The sequence below is a fragment of the Bos grunniens genome, chromosome 9 (assembly GCF_055505025.1).
Source record: "Bos grunniens cultivar Pamir isolate PY7600 chromosome 9, Bosgru_T2T1.0, whole genome shotgun sequence".
Lineage (NCBI taxonomy): Eukaryota > Metazoa > Chordata > Mammalia > Artiodactyla > Bovidae > Bos > Bos grunniens.
This window is the reverse complement of record NC_141173.1, coordinates 14,017,169-14,040,837: the sequence shown is the minus strand read 5'-3', so window position 1 is coordinate 14,040,837 and position 23,669 is coordinate 14,017,169. Positions and strand designations below refer to the sequence as shown.

The following is a 23,669-nucleotide window of genomic DNA, read 5'->3' as shown; positions in this document are numbered from 1 at the left end:
ATTTAGAACTGAAAAAAAGGATGTAACATATCTCATTAAATGGTTTCTGGTTTTGATGTGGATCATTTTTAAAGTCTTTTCTGAATTTGTCACAATATTGTTTCTGTATTATGTTCTGGTGTTTTGGTCCAGAGTCGTGTGGGGAGTCATGTGTGATCTTAGCTTCCTAACCAAGAAGCTAAAGAAACCCCCAGCCCCTGCGTTGAAAGGCAAAATCCTAACCACTGAACTACTAGGGAAGTCCCTCAGTAAGTGTTTTATACTGATTAGATATTGAATTTGCAAAAATTTTGATAGATTTGATTAAATAATGTATATTATAAAATAATTTCATCTTGTTTTACTTTTTTGTTTCTTAAGTTTTTAATGTAGCTACTAGAAAATGTTAAATTACATATATGTCATGCATAATATTTCTACTGAACAGCACTGGTTGAGAGTACTGGTAAAGGAAGGAATTACCAATCAAAAATAAATAAATAACCTCAACAACAATCTTTTATGGCAGTGAGCAGGAATTGAATGCCAGATACAAGGAAGTAAAAGGTGTTACTTTATACTTAAAATATATATATATATATTCTCTTGGGAAGATTATAAAAGGAAACAAAAACAAAAGTGCCTCCTCTGGGCCTGGAATCAGTGACAACAGAGTAGCAAGAAGTACACCCAGCACCCACCCTGGTTGCTAACATCACTGCCCTTGGAGAAATGGCAGGAGCGGAGACTATTCAGGATGAGCTGCGATAGCTTGTAATACCAGAAACTAAGATAGTGCTCAAAAAATACATGGCAGGGACATATAAAAGGGGTACAGGAGCCAACTGAGAGGAGCACTCAAGTTACCAAAACTGGAACAATCTGAGCAATGAAATGAATAACAAAGTGCTGGATTATAACCCAAAGGATAAAAAGCCATGAGTCCACATTAACATAAATAAATGATTGAATAAACAAATATATGGGGGTGGGGGAGAGATAGATTAGGAGTCTGGGATTGACATGTACACGCTGTTATATTTAAAACAGATAACCATGGGAGTTACCTGGCGGTCCAGTGGTTAGTTAGGATTCCTCGCTTTCACTGCCTTGGCCCAAGTTCAATCCCTGGTTGGAAAACTCAGATTCCACCAGCAGTGCAGCGCAGCTTAGAAAAAAAAAAAATGAACAAGGTCCTACTGTCTAGCACAGGGAACTCTCAGTACACTAGAATAACCTAAATGGGGAAAGAATTTGAAAAAGAATGATGCATGTACATGTATAACTGAATCACTCTGCTGCACACATGAAACTAACCCAACATTGTCAATCAACAATACTCCCATGTAAAGTAAAAAATTTTAATAAATATGAGTCTCAAATTTTAGATATATATATATACATATAATAAACAAATCAGGGAGAACAGACACATTTCCAAACAAAAGAATTCTGTCCTTCAAAGAGAGGAAGCATAAAGTACCTACCCCTCAAGTACAGGCTGCACATACTGAGAGAAAGGATGGAATGGGAGGGGGAAAAAGAGGAATTTGACACAAGGAAAAACCTGACAAACACCACCTCAAGCATGTGATGAAGTGTAATACCACCAGTGATAACCATTAATGATGAGCTATGCTGACAGCACATTCTCTTGAAATTATGTGATGACGACGGCAATTTACCTCTGCAGTCTTTCTTCAAAACCCATAACTCCAGTTTGATTACAATAAAAGCATCCAACAAACCCAAATTGAGAGCCTTTCTACAAATTCTACCAGTACTCAACAAAACTTTCAAGGTCAGCAAAAACAAGTAAAGTCTGAGAAACTGTCAAGTCTAGAGGACTCCCATGAGATACAGTGATTAAATATAATGTGGCATTCTGGATGGAATCCTAGGACAGAATAAGAATATTAGGTAAAAGCTAAATAAATCTGAATATAAAGTATGAACTCCCATTAACAACAACCTATCAATGGCTAATTAGATGTTATCAATGTATCATACCAACCTAAGATATCAGCTATATGTCAAACAAGACAAATGGTATGCAAAACTCTCTGGACTATCTCCACAACTTTTCTTTAAACTTAAAACTTCTAAAATAAAAAGGGTAGGGTTTTGCATTTTTTTTAAAGGACCTCTTGTGGTTTGAAAACTTTCAAGTTTTTGTTGGAATCTTTCTGGTTCAAGTCCTTTATAACCTTGCTATTCAAAGTGTAGCCACCTGCGAACTTCCTAACACTACAGAATTCTGACAGGCCAGAATCCGCCTCAGAGAGTTTAAAATCTACGTAATTTCAGAAAGTAGGTCTGATTTGTCCTAGTTTTAACGTGATAACCTTCCTAGCCATTACCCATGCAGAGGTTAAGAATTCCTTCAGTAACTTCCACCCTCCCCTCTGGAAAAAGGTGACCCCTCTCATTTGTTCCCACGTGGACCTCACCAAGCGCCTGACCTGGCTGACTCAACTGTTGGCTTGTGAGTTTCTTCCCCGCTTTTATATCTCATTAATCTCCAGTTCCCAGGATTACTGCCGGCGGTCACACCAAGGCAAGATAGTGGATTTTCCTAGCGCTTCTCCCTGAGTCAGCAAATGCCCTGTGGAGACGTAAGTCAGATGACTGCATAGGGTGAACCACAGGAAACTGCTGATAACTGGGTATTTTGACTGCAAAGTAGGCAATTACATAGGAATCAATGTATCTATTGCCTGTTTTCCACCTTCAAAGCTATCCTAGGGACAATATGCTGTCACGGGCAGAAAGAACTGGGGTTGCTAATATCCATGGCAATTTTCCCTTTTGGCTCAGCTGGTAAAGAATCCGCCTGCAATGAGGGAGACCTGGGCTCGATCCCTGGGTTGGGAAGAACCCCTGGAGAAGGAAAAGGCTACCTACTCCAGTATTCTGGCCTGGAGAATTTCATGGACTGGATAGTCCAAGGGGTCGCAAAGAGTCGACTGAGCGGCTTTCACTTTCATGGCAAATTACCACCATAACGGAACGTCATATACATGCCATCCACTCCAAGTTCTCCCCTTAATGATGCACGATTTAAGCCCTTGTCTTCCGCCTTAAGGTTCCCAGTCCCCGCTGCTCTCTGAGCTTTACCAGGGAGCGCAAGGAAGAGTAACACTAGTCTTTAGAACACCAGCGACCCAGCGGGCCTACAGCTGGCGGGCCCGACAACTCGGCGTCCGCAGCGCCTCAGCAAGCCAGGCCTCCGGAACCCGACCGTCCCCGCCCCACCGCCAGCCAAGTGGCCCGACCTCAACATGGCGGCGGGGGCGGAGCCTGCGCGGCCGCCCCGGGGCGGGATCTATGACCGACGTGGCCGGGGGGCGGGGTCAGACTGGGGGTGGTGCCAGCGGCCCAGCTCACCCTGGCCACCTCGGCCCTGGGGCGGGGGGCTTCAGCGGTCAGGCTGGAGCTCTCTTTTCCGCGGGGCAGGTTTGCGCCGTAGCTCCCTGGAGACGTCATGAAGTCCCCGGTTTCGGACTTGGCCCCGAGCGATGGCGAGGAGGGCTCGGACCGCACACCGCTCCTGCAGCGCGCCCCGCGGGCGGAAACCGGTGAGTGGCGGCGCGATCCAGGGGGGTTTCGGGCAGGTGGCCGTCCCAAGGTGGAGGGTGTCCAGAGCCGCTCAAGCCCTCGGGGGCTGATATCAGGGAGCCCGGTGAGGGCCCCCCTCAAGCCTCCGATTTCTCGGATGCCCAGAAGCCCAGTGCCGGGCCCCGGAGTCAAGCGGCGCCGGGAGGCCGGGGCCGGGCGGAAGCTCGGGCGGGACCTCGGCAGGTGCAGCCCCGGGGGTCTCCGCAGGTGCAGCCCTGGAGGCCTCGGCAGGTGCAGCCGGCGGGCTCGGGCGAGGACCTGCTGGGCGCCGCGGACTCAGGGCGCCGGCCGATCTTCCGTAGTATTGAGCTGGGGACCCTGTGGAAGAACGAACTGGGGGAGAGAACCTTGAAATGAATGGGCAGAGGGCGAAGCGGAGGATCCCGAGGGAAAAAGCACCCTGGGGAAACCTGCAATTGAAGGCTGGAGGGCGGGACGGAGACGCGGACTCTTCCTCCTTGTCACTGCCAGCTTGCCACAGCTGCTGGTCCTCCAGCATGTGATCTGGTAGCTAGCTCCTTGGGCGTGGAGACAAAAAAAAAAAACAAACAACAACAAAAACAAAAAAAAACACCGGACTGGGATTAACTTTGTTGCGTATGCGGAGGGAAATTATTGGATAACTCAGCGAATATTTTGAAATTGTGTGGTAAAAGTTACTGCATACATTTTTTCCCCGTATAGTTAGTTGTCTACAATGAAGTCGTAGCAGTCTAATAAGTTAGGGAACGGGTAGGCTATCCATAGATAGGCTCAAGATAGGCTATCCACAGAGCACGCTAAGGTAATTTGTCCAAAGCATTGCAGCAAATAGAAAAGGATGTATAATACTTCACAACTTATCTTCCCTGAATTTGGGAAAATTAAAATATTTTGTTATCATGCTTCTTTAAAAGAAATCAAAACTAAAGAATAAATCACTTTGCATGCATTCATTCTGTAGTTTCAAAGATGTGTGCTTGAGAAACAGAGCTGAATTAGAAATTTAACTTTTCTTGACCAAGAGCAGTATAACCTTTTAACTTTGTTTTCAACATTACCAGATGGTGGCAGTAGAGGTAGCAATATTATAGCTCCATCTGGCAACTAGGTGCTTATTTTTGTGGACGCTCAGGGTAAGCACTGTACCATACTGGCGTTTTATCTGGAAGTCGGACTTAGTTCCATAAACTGATCTTTTTTCATGGCATATGAATTAGATTTCTGTAATCCTCTTCTCTGAAATAATCTAGTGTGGAAATACAGAAATAAATGCCGTCATAAAGATATTCCCTAGAAACTACTATATTCTATTGCAATTGGGAAATATATATATATATATATAATCAAATTTTAACTCAGATGTTAAACAGAGTAGTTGTCAGGAAATGCAGATTAAAACTGCAATGAGCCATCTTACTAAAATAGCTAATGTTAAAATAGCCAAAGATACCAAATACTGGCAAACGTATGGAATAACTAGGACTCATATTTTGCTGGTAAGAGTGTAAAATGGTACAAGTACTTTGGAAAACTGGCAGTCTATTAATATTTTAAAGTTAAACATGCAGGACCATAGTACCACACAATGTTTATAGAAGCTTTAATTCATAATATCCATAGTTAAACCTGGAAACAACCTATCCATCAATCCATCAACAAATGACTGGATAAACAAATTGGGGTATATTCACATATACTCAGTGATAAAAACTAACTACTGACACACGTGATATGGCTAAATCCCAGGCACAAAGGAAACCACCATGTTAATGTATCTTTCCATCAGTATGAAGTTCTAAACAAGTGAAACTAATCTGTAATAACAGGAAGCAGATCATTGATTGCATGGAAACTACAGGCAGGAAGGAATTGCCTGCAGAGACACTAGGGTACTTTTTGGGGTGATGGAAAAATTCTACATCTTGACTAGGGATCACAGATGTATACATCTGTCATAATTCACCAAATAGTACACTTGAAATGGGAGCATTTTATTGTGTGTAAAATATACCTCAATAAAGTAGATTAAAAAAGAAAATTTTCATTCCTTTTGGAAAATGGAATGAGATGGAAATGAAATTTGAAAACAATCCCTCCTTGATTCATGGGTTGAGTGTTCTTGTATAGATCTTAGCCCTGTTCCTCATGTCTTGAGGTGGCTGTCTTTATTATAACCACTTCCCCTCTTATTTTTACTCTATACATTACCTACAGGAGAGGAAAAGAAGATAAAAATAGCACAACACATTGTTATTTTTTGCTATTTAAAATTTAAGGGTTTTATAGAAAAGTTACAGGGTGTTGCATTAGTCAACAATATTTTAAATTAAGCTCTGTGCCTGGCATGCTATGACAAGGACAAGAGAGGAGCAATGAGAAAGACAAAGATGGGTATAACAGCTTTATAAGAGGCACCAGGGGTTACCTCGTCTTCTCGCTCAGTAGTGCCCCGGTCCTAGCTTCTGTACATCTAATAGGAGAAACAAGATGACTATTAGTTGTATTTTTATTTAAATTATGTTCTGTATGTTTACTTTGCACATTTCAGACATTGTAGGTGTTTAAAAAAAAAACAAACAAACTTTTCATCCAGAATTAGCTTTTTTAGTGGTGCCTGAAGGAATAAATCTTCAGCTGACCTTAAAATCTCTCTTTCTGTATGTTTATATATGTCTTGGGCTTCCCTGGTAGCTCAGTGGGTAAAGAATCTGCCTGCAATGCAGGAGACCGCAGTTCGATTCCTGGGTCAGGAAGATCCCTTGGAGAAGGGATAGGCTACCCACTCCAGTGTTCTTGGGTTTCTCTGGTAGCTCAGCTGGTAAAGACTCTGCCTGCAATGCAGGAGACCCTGGTTCGATTCCTGGGTCGGGAAGATCCCCTAGAAAAGGGATAGGCTACCCATTCCAGTATTCTTGGGCTTCCCTGGTGGCTCAGATGGTAAAGAATTCACCCACAATGCGGGATCCCTGGGTTGAGAAGATTCCCTGGAGGAGGGCATGGCAACTCACTCCAGTATTCTTGCCTGGAAAAGCCCTGTGGACAGAGGAGTTTGGCGGGCTACAGTCCATGGGGTCACAAAGAGTCCGACGAGACTGAGTGCAGTATATATGTTTTACTTATCATTTATGTTTGTTTTGGAACAAGCCTATATGAAATTAGCAGTATCTTCTCTACGCTTATGTGTATAGTTTGTTTATCAGAAGAGATAACAAAAGCTGATAAAATGTTAGTTATAACGTTATACATCAGTTAAAACACCTTAGAGACTAAACTACCATCTGGTGGGCATCATTTTATATATAAACAACCAAGAGCCAAAGAGATTAAGTTCCCAAAGATTGCTGTAGCCGTGTTAAAGTCTAACCAGAGTTCTTCTAGATTTTAGTCCCATCCTCCTTCCTTGTCACAACACTGCCACCTTTGCGTTACATTTGAGAAATTCCTACTTGCAAAATGCTTAATCATTTTTGTTGTCTTCACAAATTTGAAAGTTCACCAATCACTCCATCATAGATAAGAGGACATGGTTTTGTTTTATAGGTAGTGCTTCTTTATTAAGAGAGCTCAAATTAAGGTATATTTCTATAGTATTGTAAATCAGATCAACTGTTAATATATCCCCCAAAATGTTTTTAAGTGATGGGGGGAAGGAAGGCTCGATGCTGATAAACCACAGGAATGTATAGATTTTTCTGCTTAATTTAGATAGGAGGGAGGAAGGGAATTAGGCACACACATAAAATTTCCATTCCTCACACTTCTCACCAGTTGAAGGTTTATTTTCGTATGAATGAAATGTGTCTTGTATTTGATTAAATGGACTTTCAGAATACTGTTTGCACCAAAAATATATTCATTCATGTTAGGAAAAGTCAGTTTTAGATCTCCTTAGACATTTCTTTGTGTTTAAAAGCAGAACATGGATCTGGAGGCAGGGTGCCTAATTGCCAATGCTAGTTTCACTACCTAACCTAACCTCTCTGTGCCTGTAAATCAGAGAAAAATAATATACCTAACCCATAGGGCTATTGTGAGGATTAAATAAGCTAATAGAAAGTGCTTGGAATAGAGTTTAGCATACAGTAAATGTTAATTACTATTATTATCATCAATTAAAATTGTTTGGATTTTGCACTCCTCAGAGCAGCTGGCACCAAAAAAAAAAAAGAGCCCCATTCTTCATGTCACACTCTATTGGAACTTGATTTTCTAGCTTATAATGGCACATCCTCTGCTTTATTTCATTTTTTTGTTGTTTTGTTTTGTTTTTTGCCTCTACTATTCTTTTGGGACAAGAGGCAGATGGTTACATTCAAGGTTCAGTTATATAAGCTTTGTATGCTAAACTACTGCTAAGTCGCTTCAGTCGTGTCCGACTCTGTGTGACCCCATAGACGGCAGCCCACCAGGCTCCCCCGTCCCTGGGATTCTCTAGGCAAGAACACTGGAGTGGGTTGCCATTTCCTTCTCCAATGCATGAAAGTGAAAAGTGAAAAGTGAAAGTGAAGTCGCTCAGTCATATCTGACTCTTAGCGACCCCATGGACTGCAGCCCACCAGGCCCCTCTGTCCATGGGATTTTCCAGGCAAGAGTACTGGAGTGGGGTACCATTGCCTTCTCTGAAGCTTTGTATAGTACACATAAATAGAACTTGTATGTAATTACAGTCTTAAATATAAGGTATGGAGTGCTCATAGTTACCAACCATATTACAGGATGAAGGGAAGTGGTCTTGGGTCATGTTATGATAATCAGTGTTAACATATTAAAGTAACTGAGTCCATTTTAGCAGTTTTTTATTTTTCTCTTTCAGAATATAGATTTAAACAAGGCCTACATTTAATGTTGTGTGTTGGTCACTCAGTCATGTCCAACTCTTTGTGACCCTATGGGCTGCAGCCCGCCAGGCTCCTCTGTCCATGAAATTCTCCATGCAAATACATTTAATATTGTTGCATATATTTTAAAAATTAATATAGTCAATGCCTAACAGGAAAAAAATTAACTGAGTCCATTTTAATAGAATTTGTTTTCATGTAAATGGATATTAATTTGGGAACTAGAAATGAATAAGGATTTATCAGGAGTGGGTTACCCATAAGACAGGCGTGGTGTGTGTGTGTGTGTGTGTGTGTGTGTGTGTGTGTGTTAGTTGCTCAGTCATGTCCAACTGTCTTGGCAAGTCCAACCCATGGACTTGCCAGGCTTCTCTGTCCATGGCATTCTCCAGGCAAGAATACTGGAGTGGGTTGCCATTCCCTTTTCCAGGGGATCTTCCTGACACAGAGATTGAACCTGGTTCTTCTGCATCACAGGCAGATTCTTTACCATCTGAACCACCAGGGAAGCCCAAGACAGGCTAAGATTAGTTAAATATTTACCTTTTTTAAAAGCAAAACTTATTTTAGCCATTTAGATAAGAACTCTTTTTTAATGCAGTTTCCTGGCCAAGGGGCTCACCCATCCAAGCCCCCTCCTCTAGAAAAAGTCATCATCTTTGCATAGGTCAGTGCCCTTGACCATGAATTTTCCACCTCAGTCTCAGCCCCTCACCACCACTCAGTATGTCCCTGCTCCTCAGCCAGGCCTGCTCATCCCCAGTGTCAAACCCTCCCACTGTGAATGGAGGCCGGGTATTCTCAGGTTTTCACCAGCCTGCACTCACCTCAGGCACCTCCTTACTCCAACAGAAGCCTGGCCTTCTGGGCGCTCCACTCCCACTCCTTACTGCTGTTATCTTACAGCAATTGGTGGGGTCACTTCCTTCATACTCCGCACTGATGCTCCCAGACAATCACCCCTCCACTCTCAGGGCCATTCGGCTAGACCACTTTCCCCTACATGGTCTCCTCCTCTGCCCACTGCCCAGCCCTTTGCTTCATTGATCACAGGCTTTACCACCCGACACACGTCCATCTTCTCCGTTCTAATTCCCCACTGTTATCTCAAGTGACTTCTCACACACGTCGCCTCAAGTTCTCAGACTCAAACGTGTCTGATGACTTCCTTCCCCCCTCAGTCACCCCTTGGACTTCGTCAGCTCCTATAACTGCCTTAACCACAACTAGAATTCCTCCCTTCCTGCCTGTGTAACTGCTCCACTTTGACCTCTCTCTCATTCCATCTGAACTTTCCACCCACTGACTCCTCATTTATTTTTATGGAAGATTTCACAAGGATCCAGAAGTAGAGAGAAGGTGTGTCTGTTTTATCTGTTGTCAAGATAGATACCAACTTCATAGGTAGAACTGTGAACTTCCATCCAGAAACACCCCTTGGGACTTCCCTTGTAGACCACTAAGACTCTGCCCCCCAAGGCAGGGGACATGGGTTAGATTCCTGCCCCAGGAAGATTCCTGCCCCAGGAAGATTCCACATGCCTTGGGGCAACTAAGCCAGTGCAGCACAACTCCTGAGCCTGTTCTCTAGAGCCCGTGCTCCCCAACAAAAGGAGCTACCTCAGTGAGAAGCCGATGCACCACATGAAGGGTAGCCCCCACTCCCCACAGCTAGAGAAAGCCTACGTGCGGCAGTAAAAGACCCAGCACAGCCAAAAATAAGTAAATCAATAATTTTTTAAAAGATACACCTCTCGACTTTTTCATGTTCGCTCAGTCATGCCCGACTCTTTGTGACCCCATGGACTGTAGCCCGCCAGGCTCTTCTGTTCATGGAATTTTCCAGGCAAGAATACTGGAGTGAGTTACCATTTCCTCCTCCAGGGGATCTTCCCAACCCAGGGATCAAACCTGCGTCTCCTGCGTCTCCTGAATTGGCAGGTGAGTTCTTTACCAGCCGAGCCACTGGGGAAGCCACACTCTCTACTTTTAAGCCCCCTAAATATTTGTATGCCAACTCTTGCAGACACTGCTCTAGGCATTGAAGGTGGGCAGCAGTGAACAACACAGCTGAAAAGCTCCTGCTTTCACTGAGCATTAGCCCTCTCCATTTTACTTGCTTCTTGAGTCAGACTCGCACTCCAGCACTTTATTTTCTTGCTCGTACTCAAAACTCCTTTGCCCTCTTGCTTTGTCACTGCATCCATCTCAGTGTGAGCTATCTGCTTACAGGCAAGTTGTGCTTCAAGGTGAAACACAAGGGCAGATTGCTTGCCCCAGTTTTGGGTGGATGTTCACTCACTCAGCAATTCTATCTGTTTCACTGGGAACTTCACACCCCCACTCTCTTCAATAGCTTCTTTTTTCAACTCTTAATTTCTCAGAAATGAGAAATAACCTGGATCCCTAACATACATGCATGCTCAGTTGCTTCAGTCATGTCCAATTCTTTGCCACCCTATGGACTGTAGCTCTCCAGGCTCCTCTGTCCATGGGATTCTCTAGTCAAGAATACTGGAGTGGGTTGCTATGCCCTCTTCCAGGGAATCTTCCTGACCCAGGGATTGAACCCACATCTCCTATGTCTCCTGCACTTCAGGCTGATTCTTTACCCACTGAGCCACCTGGGAAGCCCAAATTTCCTCAATTCCTAATATCCAGAGAAAGCATTATAATAACAACAGTTCACAGTAATTGAAGCATATTATGTGTATGCTAAATATTTTATATGTGCCACCCCAGTTAACCCTTAAAACCATTATCTAAAACACTTAGACTGATACTGAGCACATTGAGCTCAATAATTATTGCCTATTGTTTTTGTTATTAAATTAAGAAACCAGTGTTCCACTCAGTTACTGCAGCATCATAGTCCAGCCCCATCAGGTCATCTGCTGTTTCCTGCTCCTTTTTTTAAAATTAATTTATTTTTAATTTTATTTTTTTTAATTGGAGGATGATTGTTTTACAATGTTGTATTGGTTTCTGCCTTTACGACAACGCGAATCAGTCATATATATATATATATATATATACACCCCTCTCCCTCTTTAGCCTCCCTCCCCCTTCCCATCCCACTTCTCGGGGTCATTACAGGATGCCATGCTGGGCTTCCTCTATTATATAGCAGTTTCCCACTAGCCATCTGTTTTCCACATGGTAGTGTATATCTGTCAATGCTATTTTCTCAAGTCATCCTATTCATCCTGCCCTTTCCTTTCCTATTGTGTCCACAAGTTCATTCTCTACATCAGTATCTCCATTTCTTCCCTGTTAATAGGGTCATCAGTACTATTTTTCTGGATTCCATATATATGAGTTAAAATATGATATAGTTTTTTCCTCTCTCTGACCTTGTTGTTGTTCAGTCGCTAAGTCATGTGTGACTCTTCGTGACTCCATGACTACAGCACACCAGGCTCCTCCATCCTTCACTATCTCCCAGTTTGTTCAAATTCATGTCTGCTGAGTCAGTGATGCTCTCTAACCCTTCCTAACCTTTGCGATCCAACCCTTGCTATCTAACTGATGCTTCAGCCCTTCCAATGAATATTCAGGGTTGATTTCCTGTAGGGTTGACTGGTTTTATATCCGTGTAGTCCATGGAACTCTCAGCAATCTAGAGGGGTGGTATAGGGTGGGAGGTGGAAGGGAGGTTCAAGAGGAAGGGGACATATGGATGCCTATGGTAGATTCATGTTGATATATAGCAGAAACCAACACAATATTGTAAAGCAATTGTTCTCCAATTAAAAATAAGTAAGTTTCTTTTAAAAGAGTCTTCTCTAGCACCACAATTCAAAAGAATCCGTTCTTTGGCGCTCAGCCTTTTTTATGGTCCAGCTCTCCTATCTGTACATGAGTACTGGAAAAAACCATAGCTTTGACTGTACGGACCTTTGTTGGCAAAGTGACACCTTTGCTTTTTAATATGCTGTCTAGGATTGTCATAGCTTTCCTTCCAAGGATCAAGCGTCTTCTAATTGCATGGCTGCAGTCACCATCTGCGGTGATTTTGGAGCCCAAGACTTACTTCACTCTGTATAACGGGTTCTAGGTTCAGCCACCTCCCTACAACTGACTCAAATTCATTCCCTTTTATGACTAATATTCCATTGTATATATGGACCACATCTTCTATATTCATTCATCTATCAGTGGACATCTAACTGTGATCAGAAACCTTTCAACAAACAAAAGCCCAGGGCCAGATGGCTTCCTGCCCCTTTTGTGCTCACTCTTCTTGTTTCCACACTGTGCTTGCCCTGCCTTTGTTTGTATTACTCTCCCTCCTCTAGCCTGCCCATGGCTTCCTGCTTATGGATGAAGATTCAGTGTTGGGTGTTCTTTCTCCCAGAGGCCTTCCTTGACCATCCCCTACCCCACACACAGCATGTTTACATCCCTCTTTTGTCCCGTGTTACACACTTATGTGTATTGTAGCACTGTATCTCATCGGTATGACTTTCTCCAGGGTAAATGGGAGAGGATTCTTTTTTACTGCCTGCCCTTCGGTACTTCATCTAATCTACACACAACCCAGTGAGGTGGATGGAGGTCACCTCATTTGGCAGCTGAGAAACCTCTTATTGGAAACTCTTAGCGGCCTTCCCCCAAGACACACTGCCAGTGAAAATCAGAGCTGAGATTCCATCAGCAGGTCTGCTGTTGCTAAGTCACTTCAGTCATGTCCGACTCTGTGCGACCCCATAGACAGCAGCCCACCAGGCTCCCCCATCCCTGGGATTCTCCAGGCAAAAACATGAGTGGGATGCCATTTCCTTCTCCAATGCATGAAAGTGAAAAGTGGAAGTAAAGTCGCTCAGTCGTGTCCGACCCTCAGCGACCCCATGGACTGCAGCTTACCAGGCTCCTCCATCCATGGGATTTTCCAGGCAAGAGTACTGGAGTGGGGTGCCATTGCCTTCTCCAATCAGCAGGTCTGCTTTGATCTAAATCAGCCTGTGTTCTTTCAACTACACCTACTTCACATTCCTAAGTTGAAACCATGTTTTAGAAGCTGCTGTTTGTTTTGGTGGGTGCTCTGCTCGTTATGCAAGCATGGTTTTACTTTGAATTTGATTTCTGTGTGGCGGGTGCCCAGTGAATGTACTCTCTCATTGTCATGCAAGCGCACTTTTCTTGGGCCAGTTTCAACCACTGGCCACATTCACAGGTACATTTTGCTCTGCCACCATACATTCCTTTATTCTTGTCATACTTTCTTGAAATAAAATCTTTCCAACTGATTTCTAGTCAACAGCCATTTTTTAAAACTAAGAACGATTTTTTGTAATATTTCTTAAAACCTCATAGTCAAATACTTTGTGGCTTCTGTGTTGGCGTTTTCTTTTCTGATTATTGAATGTGCCTCCCGAAGTTAAAATTGCCTGATCCGTAACTACTAGATCAGATTTTCAAGTAATTGCACGGGTAATTTGAAATCGTTTTACTCGCTTTTTCTCCACTTGCCAAACTTTTGGCACCAAGGATGGGGGAAGGGATAGTCAGGGAGTTTGGGATGGACATGTACACACTGCTATATTTAAAATGGATAACCAACAAGGACCTAATATATAGCACAGGGAACTCTGCTCAATGTCATGTGGCAGCTTGGATGGCAGGGGAGTTTGGGGGAGAATGGATACATGTATATGTATGGTAGAATCCCTTTGCTGTCCACCTGAAACTTTTAACAACATTGTTAATTGGGCTATACCCTAATACAAAATAAAAGGCTTAATTTAAAAAAAAAAAAAAAAAACATGCCTTGTAGTTTGCAAACTGTCCTTAACTAAACAGCTACCAATTTGCTTGGGGTGGAGAGCAAGAGTATCTAGATTCAGGTGACAGAGGCAGTGTGAATAAAACTTTATAAATATAGTTTCCACAGGTCTGGATTGAACTGTGGCAGGTGGTGCCACAGTTCGAACACCAGCTCTACTCTTGAGAAAGAAATCAAGAATGCCAAATGAAAAAGTTTCTGTTAAAAGATGTCAGTCTTTCACAAAGCTAAAATTAGTAGCAGGTGTTAAGTGTATGAGTGCTTACAGAGGAGTGAGTTGGATTACAGTATGTTAACATACACCTAAATGCAGTTGTGCTGTCTTCATTAAGGCTTTAATCTGAATCTGTACGAAGACAATTGTACTCTGACAAATATATCCTTGTGCAAAGCTAGGTCAATGAAAATACCAGGATTCCTGAGTAGGGAACAACAGGCATATGTGTGTGTGTACTGTATTTGTATGTGTGCATACAATGCTAATATATCACTGCCAAATAAAAGCACACATATATGCACACATATATATTAGTATATATAAATGTATGTATGTATTTAACTTGTCGTTAGCAATTGAAATAGATTTTCATATCTTTAAAAACACTCAGTGTTGGCCGAACTTATGGTGTAAAACCCTGGATTCACCACTATGTCATTGTCACTTGGGGTCAGTCACCCTTAATTCAGCTTCCTGAATTCTTATCTCCCCTCCAGTTCTGCCACTCAATAAAAGAAGAAAACCAGAGACAGTAGGTGCATACACCTATAATTAGAGGGAAAAAAATAGGTCAAACTCCTCCTGTCATATGATCTTCCTTTAACAGGTTTCTGCCACCCACTCCCTTTCCTTTTGTGTGTGCATGTGTGTGTGTGTGGTACATTCTCTTACTGTGCTTTTCACCGCGGGCCCTTTAAGCAAGACCAACTGAGCAACTGTCACAGGGGCTGCAACTGTCATAGATTCTGCAAGTTTGCTTCTGGATTCTTAAATACATATATTTCAGGAAAGGCTTAAGTATTAATCATGGCTTCTGATTCAAACCCAGCCTCTGAGGATGGTTTTCAAGGTAAGAAATTGATTGTGGTGTGTGGGGGGCAGAGAGAAGGGAAGGGGGTTCATGCCCTGGCCTTAGCAGAAAGTTTTTATGCTGAGATGTGTTTATGATGAGAGATGACTACTAACCCATAGTTAGTAATGTACACGGTATGCTGAATACTCAAGGACTTATTGGCCATGTTTGAGATCGATTTTCAGCAACAGCAATGCCATTAAACCCCTTTACCTGTGTTTCTCGTATCTTGTCAGCTGACAGGGATTGGGGCTTCAGTTTTGACTCCAGAATGCAGATTTTTCTGAGCAAAGTTAATAAAACTGTTGCCTCCATATTTTAAGAAACCATCTTATAGTTCAGGCTCTCATATGTTAAATGTTTATCAAAGGTACAGATACCAGAACAAATTCTCCTTGATACATGCTTTTAGGTATACTTCATCTGATAATATTCTCAGAAAAATATTCATAATTTACTAACTTGTGTACATCTAAGAAGTGACCTTTTTAATGATTTAGACAATATGATCTAAGTTATTCTTTTCATGGAAGTTTTACCCCAAGTCTTTATTTCAGCTCCAGTGTGCTGCTCTGCTCGTTACAACCTAGCATTTTTGTCCTTTTTTGGTTTCTTCGTTCTCTACTCATTACGGGTGAATCTGAGTGTTGCCCTAGTGGACATGGTGGACTCAAACACAACTGCCAAAGATAACAGAACGTCCTACGAGTGTGCAGAGCATTCGGCTCCCATAAAAGTTCTTCGCAACCAAACGGTGAGTGCTGTTTTTTCAAGCAGACGATCTTAATCGTAAAACACTTCCAGGTAAACATATTGAAAAACATTGAATTTGTTCGTCCTACAGAAACACAAACTCTTTCTTCATGTAAACCCTGAACCATTTTCTTTTGTGTTTTCCCAGTGACTGGTTAGCTGCTGCTGCTGCACCCTGATCTGTTTGAAAAGTAACTTTTGAGTTCCCTCCATAAACATGCCATCCTTGAAGAGAATTTAGAAAAACCTGTCTGGCATACTGGGAAATTAGATTGTTTTAGATGTTGCTAAATAGTTTTTATGGGAACAATATTTAATAGCTGTACTCTTTAAAAGGTTCCTGTTGCAGGAGAACTTTTTAAATCTTATTTATTTATTTTTGGCTACACTGGGTCTTTGTTGCCGCGTGGGCTTTTCTCTCCTTGCAGCAAGTGGGGGCTCCTCTCTAGTTGCGGTGAGCAGGCTTCTCATTGCGGTGGCTTCTCTTGTTGCGGAGCATGGGCTTCAGTAGCTGTGGCACGTGGGCTCAGTAGTTGCAGTTCCCCAGACTCTGGAGTACAGGCTCAATAGTTGTGGTGCTTGGGCTTGGTTGGTTCCACGTTATGGGGGAATCTTCTTCATAGGTCAGGGATCGAGCATGTGTCTCCTGCATTGTCTGGCTGTTTCTTTACCACTGGTCCACCAGGGAAGCCCTCTGTTAGGAGAATTTAAACAATCTCAACTACAAGGGTGAAAAATAAGAATTCATCCATTTATTTTCAAATATCTATAATTTGTCTCACCTACGCTACTTACATCATTTTGCCCCCCTCGTATTCTAGTGGTATTGATGAGTGCTTGTTCATCATTTGCTCAGAATTGAGTTTTACACATATTAAACGTTTTATTTTGCATGGAGACAATACAGGGGGGACAGGCTGGTGTCCTTTTATAAGCATATTTTTATCCATCTTCAGTGCTCATCAAGGAGCCAGATCCCATGTTAGGTGAGTCTTCTCTGCCATTTACAGATGAGAAGACTTCCCTCTTCTCAAACAGGGAAGAGGGTTTCTGCCCCCAAACAAGCACATGTACAAAAATAATGACATCAAAAATCTTTACGTTGGACTTTGATAATGCTACTGAATACATGTTAAGGGTACATATCACCCACTTTCCCTGACTCAACCTGTAACTGCTAGATACTTCATGAAGCCCTAGAATTTCAGAGAAGCTACAGAATAGTACTGTAAACAAAGATAATTGTGGGTTTGCTTTGTATTTCTTCCTTCCACAAATTCTTCTGATAATTCAACTACTTGAAAAGTTTTAGTCACTAATCGTGTCCGACTCTTTGCAATCCCATGGACTCTAGCCCACCAGGCTCCTCTGTCTATGGAATTCTCCAGGCCAGAATACGATGGTGGGTAGCCATTCCTTTCTCCAGGGGATCTTCCCGACCCAGAGATCAAACCAAGGTCTCCTGCATTGCAGGCAGATTCTTTAGCATCTAAGCCACCTATCTGCCTTATATGCACAATAAAAAGAAATCCTGAATGGTTCTTAACACATGGGTTAGGTTACATGGCTACGTGTACTAAAGATTCAGATACCCAGCTGTCAAATCTTCATATTCAGACTTCCCTGGTGGTGCAGTGGATAGGAATCTGCCTGCCAATTCAGGACACAGGTTCGGTCCTTTGTCCTGGAAGAGTCTACATGCCATGGAGCAAATAAGCCTGTGGGCCACAACTCCTGAGCCTGTGCTCTGCAATAAGAGAAGTCACTGTAATGAGAAGCCCATGCACCTCAGCTAGAGAGTAGCCCCTACTCGATGCAACTAGAGAAAGCCCATGCATAGCAACAAAGACCCAGCACAACCAAAAATATAAGTTAATAAAATTTTAAAATCTTCATATTCACCTTACTGTGTGTTGCTACTAGTTAAAAGGCATTTCCTACTCACATGAAGCTTCTGGCTTGGTTTAAATTCTTGCTCTATTGTACTGCTCTATATCCTTATTTAAGTGCTTGCTCTGAAATGAGGAGACATTATATTTTTGCATACTAGTAGCTAACATTAAGTGATTACTTAGTATGTGTCAGGCCTTATTTTATGTGCCTTTTCCATTTAATCTTCCCAGGTTACAAATCCAGTAAGTAATAGAGCTGGCCTTGAACCCAGTCCTAGCTCAAAAGCCTGGCTTAGCCTCTGAAGTATCCTGATCAGTAACTTTCTGGATCAACCCTCTGCCTTTTTTGAGCCTTCTTTGTCACAAAACATCTACAATTCATCCCATAGTCTAGTTTTATAAAATAGCAAGCATGCCTGCACATTATGACTTTGAATGATTTTCCATTCACTCCTAGAAACTGCATGTCTGTATCACATTGACTCACCCACCCAAGAGGAAGTCTGCATGTTCTTCAGCCTCCATCAGTGGTTCTGGGGAGTTTCCTGGTAGTCCAATGGTTAAGACTTGGTGCTTTCACTAGTATGGCCTGGGTTCAGTCCCTGGTCGGGGAACTAAGATCTCACAGGCCTCACTGCCAAAAAACAAATAAACAGGGAAAAAAAGAACAGTGGTTCAAAATTGCATTTATATGTACCCACATGCCAGTAAAAGGAGCCATTTTATCAAGATGTTAAAAGGCTGAGTTTTTTTTAATTTTTTATTTGGTGGAAATTTTCTTTACAATGTTCTGTTGGTTTCTGCTGTACAACAATGGAAATCAGTCATAATTATATATATATATCCATAGCCTCCCTCACCTGCCCCCATCCCACCCGCTCTAGGTCATCACAGAGCGCCAGGGTGGGCTCCCTGTGTTCTGTAGTGACTTCCCACTAACTGTTTATTTTACACGAGTGTGTATATATGTCAGTGCTACCTTCTCCATTCATTCCCACCCTCACTTTCCCCTGCTGTGTCCAGAAATCCATCCACTAATTTCATCAGTACCATTTTTCTAGATTCCAAATATATATGTTAATATAAAATACTTGTTTATCTCTTTCTGACTTACTTCACACTCTATAACAGGCTCTAGGTAGAAACCTCAGGCAATGTTAGTGGGAATGTAAACTGATGCAGCCATTATGGAGAAGAGTGAGGAGTATTCCTTAAAAGAAAAAAAGAGGACTAAAACTACCATATGACCCAGTAATCCCACTACTGGGCATATACCCTGAGAAAACCACAATTCTAAAAGACATATGCACCCAGTGTCCATCGTAGCACTGTTTACAACAGCCAGACGTGGAGGAAACATCCAGGTGCATTGACAGATGAATGGATAAAGCTGTCGTATGTAAACACAATGGAATGTTACTTAGCCATAAAAGACTTTTTTTTTTTTTCCTATTCTTTATAGGGTAAAAAGTACCAGTGGGATGCAGAAACTCAAGGGTGGATTCTCGGGTCTTTTTTTTATGGCTACATCATCACACAAATTCCTGGAGGCTATGTTGCCAGCAGAAGTGGGGGGAAGCTGCTGCTAGGATTCGGAATCCTTGGTACTGCTGTCTTCACCCTGTTCACTCCCCTCGCTGCAGATTTCGGATTCGGAGCCCTCGTTGCACTCAGGGCACTAGAAGGGCTAGGAGAGGTATGCTTTTTTCTCTTTTATTTTTCTTCTTACCCCTTCTCACTTTCTTATCTTCTTAAAGATATCATTCTTTGGTATGAACATGAGCCCCAAAAAATGACACTGGAAGATAATAGGGATTTATTTTTTAACTAAAAACTGATTAAACCATAAAATAACATGAGTAGATTTTTGTTTGTGGCCGATGAGCTCTCCAGTGGAAGCACTCCAAAATTAAAAGCTTTACTCAAAGATCAGAGAAAACATTTTCTAGGGGACACTTCATAGCTCCCCCTGTTCCCTCCTACTGAGGAGATAAGGAAGTGCAAAAGTGTTAGTCTCATTCAGGCCTTAAATAAAGTAGATGAGTAAAGTTAACATTGAGAGGAATCCCTTTGTATCTGTGTAGGAAAAACACTGACTGGAGTAGTAAAATCCAGTCATATAATAATGGCTAGACAACTTTGGAAATTGCCAAGTGCTATTTAAATTTAAGCTTTGGTCACTCATCTGAACGATCCTTATCAAATAGAGGTGTACCAAATAAGCTCTTCTTGATTATAAAATAAAACTAGCCCCCTAATACCAGGTTCTTCTTCTTACCTGAGTAAAATACATGTTTTACAGATAAAGACATGGAAGTTCTAAAAGGTTAACTGATCTTTCTGAGGCTACAACAGCTAGTGAATGGCCAAGGACAGCAGTGAATCCACCACTTTGAATCTACCAGAATGTATTCCTTCCTGTTCCCGGTAGCATCTCCTCCTCTCCCAAGTCTCCATGGACCTCCCTGCTTTCACTGTTCTGTTACTTCTCCATTATCTGTAACTGGTATTTTTTTAAGTCAAAGTGTAACAGATGTACAATATTATGTAAATCTCAGATGTACAACATAGTGATTCAAAATTTTTATGGATGATACTCCATTTGTAATGTTTATAAAATATTATATTCCCTATGATACGTAATTTCCTGACAGCTTATTTATGTTATACCCAGTGGTTTGTATTAATACCTCTTAATCCCCTCCTCCTATCTTGCCCCTCCACTAATTAGCATTTACTAGGCTGATTATGACCAGAAAACTTAAAAAAAAATACCATAAACACTCTAATTGTTTTTTGGTAGGACCATTTTTCCTGTTGATAAGGGTGAATTTGAATTTTCTTCTAGTATCCCACCGTATTAGATCAGTATGTTTAAGTTATGTATTGGTTACATTTCTATTTCATTCAGGCCTTAAATAAAGTAGATGAGTAAAGTTAACATTGAGAGGAATCCCTTTATATCATCACTCAATACATTCTTTTATATTTTTTATAACCCTTACCTTGCAGTCCTCAAACCAGTTGACAGAATCCACAAATCTTTGTTCAGATTTTTAAAGTACTTCACTATGAGGTATTTTCACTCAACACTGTAAAGGCATGTCACTCCATGAAACCTAATTCTGGTTGGAGTCTTATCCAGAAATTTTTCTTGCAACAAGATACTCAACTGAATTTAAGACATTAACAAAATGACTTTGTATTTCATCAGAAATGCCTTTTTCCCTTCTCAGGGTGTCACATTTCCAGCCATGCATGCCATGTGGTCTTCATGGGCTCCCCCTCTTGAAAGAAGCAAGCTTCTGAGTATTTCATATGCAGGTGAGATAACCATCTTTATAAAGATCGTTGCTACAGTTTGTTATCTACACATCAACCTTGGGGGAAAGGTATACACCAGAGTCATGCAATGTCAAGTGTTTCCTTTGGGGAAAAATAAAGTTTTGAGGATACAACTTTGTTATTAATGGTTTTCCTTGGCTCACTAGCATATAGCAATGTGGCATAATTGACTGTTGTCCTTTTCTCCATCTGCCATCCTTTATTTCAAACCATGTTGCCTTTTCAGATGTTGGTATAGAGAATGCTTTAACAGAACAAAATCCCCCAAAAGCTGGAAAATTGAATACTTGTGTCCTTAAATTGTGATTTCTGGTTTGATCATCTCATAAACATGTCATGACTTTCAATCCCTCCTTTCAGACACCTTTTTTTCCCCCTATGCATTATTTTCTATCATTTTGATCTATAGGTAAGATAGCATGAGCTTTATATGTGAATTATAACTCCTCCAGCTCACATACTGAATGAAAACTTTTTGACCTGACCGCTTTTAAATACAATGGTTGAGAAAGACCTCTCTTGCAGTGGCTTTTAAGCTAAAATCTGAAGAATGAGATGAACCAGTCATGCAAAGAGCAAAAAAGGAAAGCATTCCAGCCAATCAGAACAACATGTACAAGGACTGACAGGCAGGAAGTAACATAGTTTCAAAGCAATGAGAAGCACTGCTGCTGCTAAATAGCTTCAGTCACTCCAGTCAGTCTGTGTGACCCCATAGATGGCAGCCCACCAGGCTCCCCCGCCCCTGGGATTCTCCAGGCAAGAACACTGGAGTGGGTTGCCATTTCCTTCTCCAATGCATGAAAGTGAAAAGTGAAAGGGAAGTCGCTCAGTCGTGTCCGACTCCTAGCGACCCCATGGACTGCAGCCTACCAGGCTCCTCAGTCCATCGGATTTTCTAGCAAGAGTACTGGAGTGGGTTGGGCTTAGAGAAATAGACAAGAGCCAGATTACATCAAGGCCTACAGGTCACAGGGTTTTTCTTCTCCAAAATGGGGAAATATTTTACATGAGAGATACGATCTCATGTACGTCTTAAGAAGGTTCCTTTTTTTTTCTTTTCTTTTAAGAAGATTCTTATAGCTGTGTGGAGATCGATGTAAGAAATCTGATAAGAAGTTCAAGAAGAGGCACTATCTGTGGTTCTCCTTTGCCTATTAAATAAAATCTGGGCTCAGATGAGGGGTCAAGAGTCTTTGTGGTCATCATCCCTTCATTTTAGCCAGCCTAGCCCCTGGCACATAGTGCCTGGCAGGGAGCAGATATTCAACAACTGTTCAGCCCGTTTCTCTAGCCTTCCTTTTCCTTTCCTTCACCCAGATGAAGTTCCCAATCCCACTTGCCACTTTTCTTCTTTCATTCCTTACTCACCCTGTTCACCTCTGCCTCTATACCTTCTTTCTTACAGGACCAGATCTTGCTCATCTTTTCAAAGTCCCACCACTGCCTTTTAACATCTTTTCCTGACCTCTAGTGGTCAGAGGTTATCTGTCCTACCTTTGAACTTCCATGTTGCTCTGTGACACTCAGCACTTTCTAACATATAATAATTGTTTATATTTACTCACTCTATAAGACTAAAACTTGAGACCAGAAACAATGTCTGATTATTTTAGCTTACACTGTACCTACTAAGATGGCTTCTGTTTGGTGGTTAAAATAAGTTTTCGTACTTATTTATCTGATACAAATGTGTGTAATGTGTTTAGAGCAAATTAGATTACTGAAAGCTTTGTTCATTTTCCATCAGATGTGCTGCAGTACGTTATGTTTAGAGATCATCTTTAGCCTTTCCCCCAAACTTTCTAACACATTTACTAGTAATGTGGCATTTACTAGCTCATATTATAATAGGTCTTCCGTTGATTGATGCCTTCTAATTCAGCAATAGCTATATAATCGTAACTAATGTAACTATATATTAATGTATCCATTTTACATATTATGAGTTTTCTGGTAAATGATCCCTTAAGAGAATGGATTATTTATATTTACATGTGACTAACTCAACTCCTCTGGCTTCCCTGGTGGCTCAGTGGTAGGGAACCTGCCTGCCAGTGTAGGAATGGCGTTCTATCCCTGGGTCAGTAAGATCCTCTGGAGAAGGAAATGGTAACCCACTTTATTCTTGCCTGGGAAATCCAACGGACAGAGAAGCCTACATGGCGGGCTACAGTCCATGGGGTCACAAAAGAGTCGATATAACTTAGTGACTAAACAACGACAAACTCAACTCCTATGAGATTTTTTTAAATTCATGTATTTATTGCTGCACTGGGTCTTCACTGCTGCACGTGGGCTTTCTCTGGTTACCATGAGTGGGGGCTGCTTTGGAGTTGCAGTGCACAGGCCTCTCCCTGCGCTGGCTTCTCTTGTTGCAGAGCACAGAGGCCCACGGTCCTCAGTA

The 23,669-nt window shown here is 41.8% G+C and overlaps 1 protein-coding gene and 1 long non-coding RNA gene across 12 annotated transcripts in view; one reads left to right on the top strand and one right to left on the bottom strand.

Annotated features, from left to right (window-relative positions):
- The first annotated feature begins 3,141 nt into the window (after positions 1-3,141).
- Positions 3,142-23,669, top strand: part of SLC17A5 (solute carrier family 17 member 5) — a 76,643-nt gene continuing 56,115 nt past the window's right edge. For 3 of the 11 annotated variants that reach the window (XM_086316811.1, XM_086316809.1, XM_086316808.1), the window contains exons 1-5: positions 3,142-3,557; positions 10,195-10,358; positions 15,830-16,026; positions 19,380-19,613; positions 21,154-21,241. In XM_086316811.1, the coding sequence (XP_086172937.1) occupies positions 3,307-3,557; positions 10,195-10,358; positions 15,830-16,026; positions 19,380-19,613; positions 21,154-21,241 (934 nt within the window). In that variant the 5' untranslated portion in view covers positions 3,142-3,306. The remainder of the gene's footprint in view (positions 3,558-10,194; positions 10,359-15,829; positions 16,027-19,379; positions 19,614-21,153; positions 21,242-23,669) is intronic. The other 8 variants (XM_086316817.1, XM_086316815.1, XM_086316812.1 and 5 more) reach the window with 3 other exon arrangements.
- On the bottom strand, positions 16,378-18,551 carry LOC147365601 (uncharacterized). The gene is made up of 2 exons (XR_015132594.1): positions 18,409-18,551; positions 16,378-16,719 (listed from the first exon to the last, which is right to left on the bottom strand). It is a non-coding gene; the product is annotated as an uncharacterized LOC147365601 (long non-coding RNA).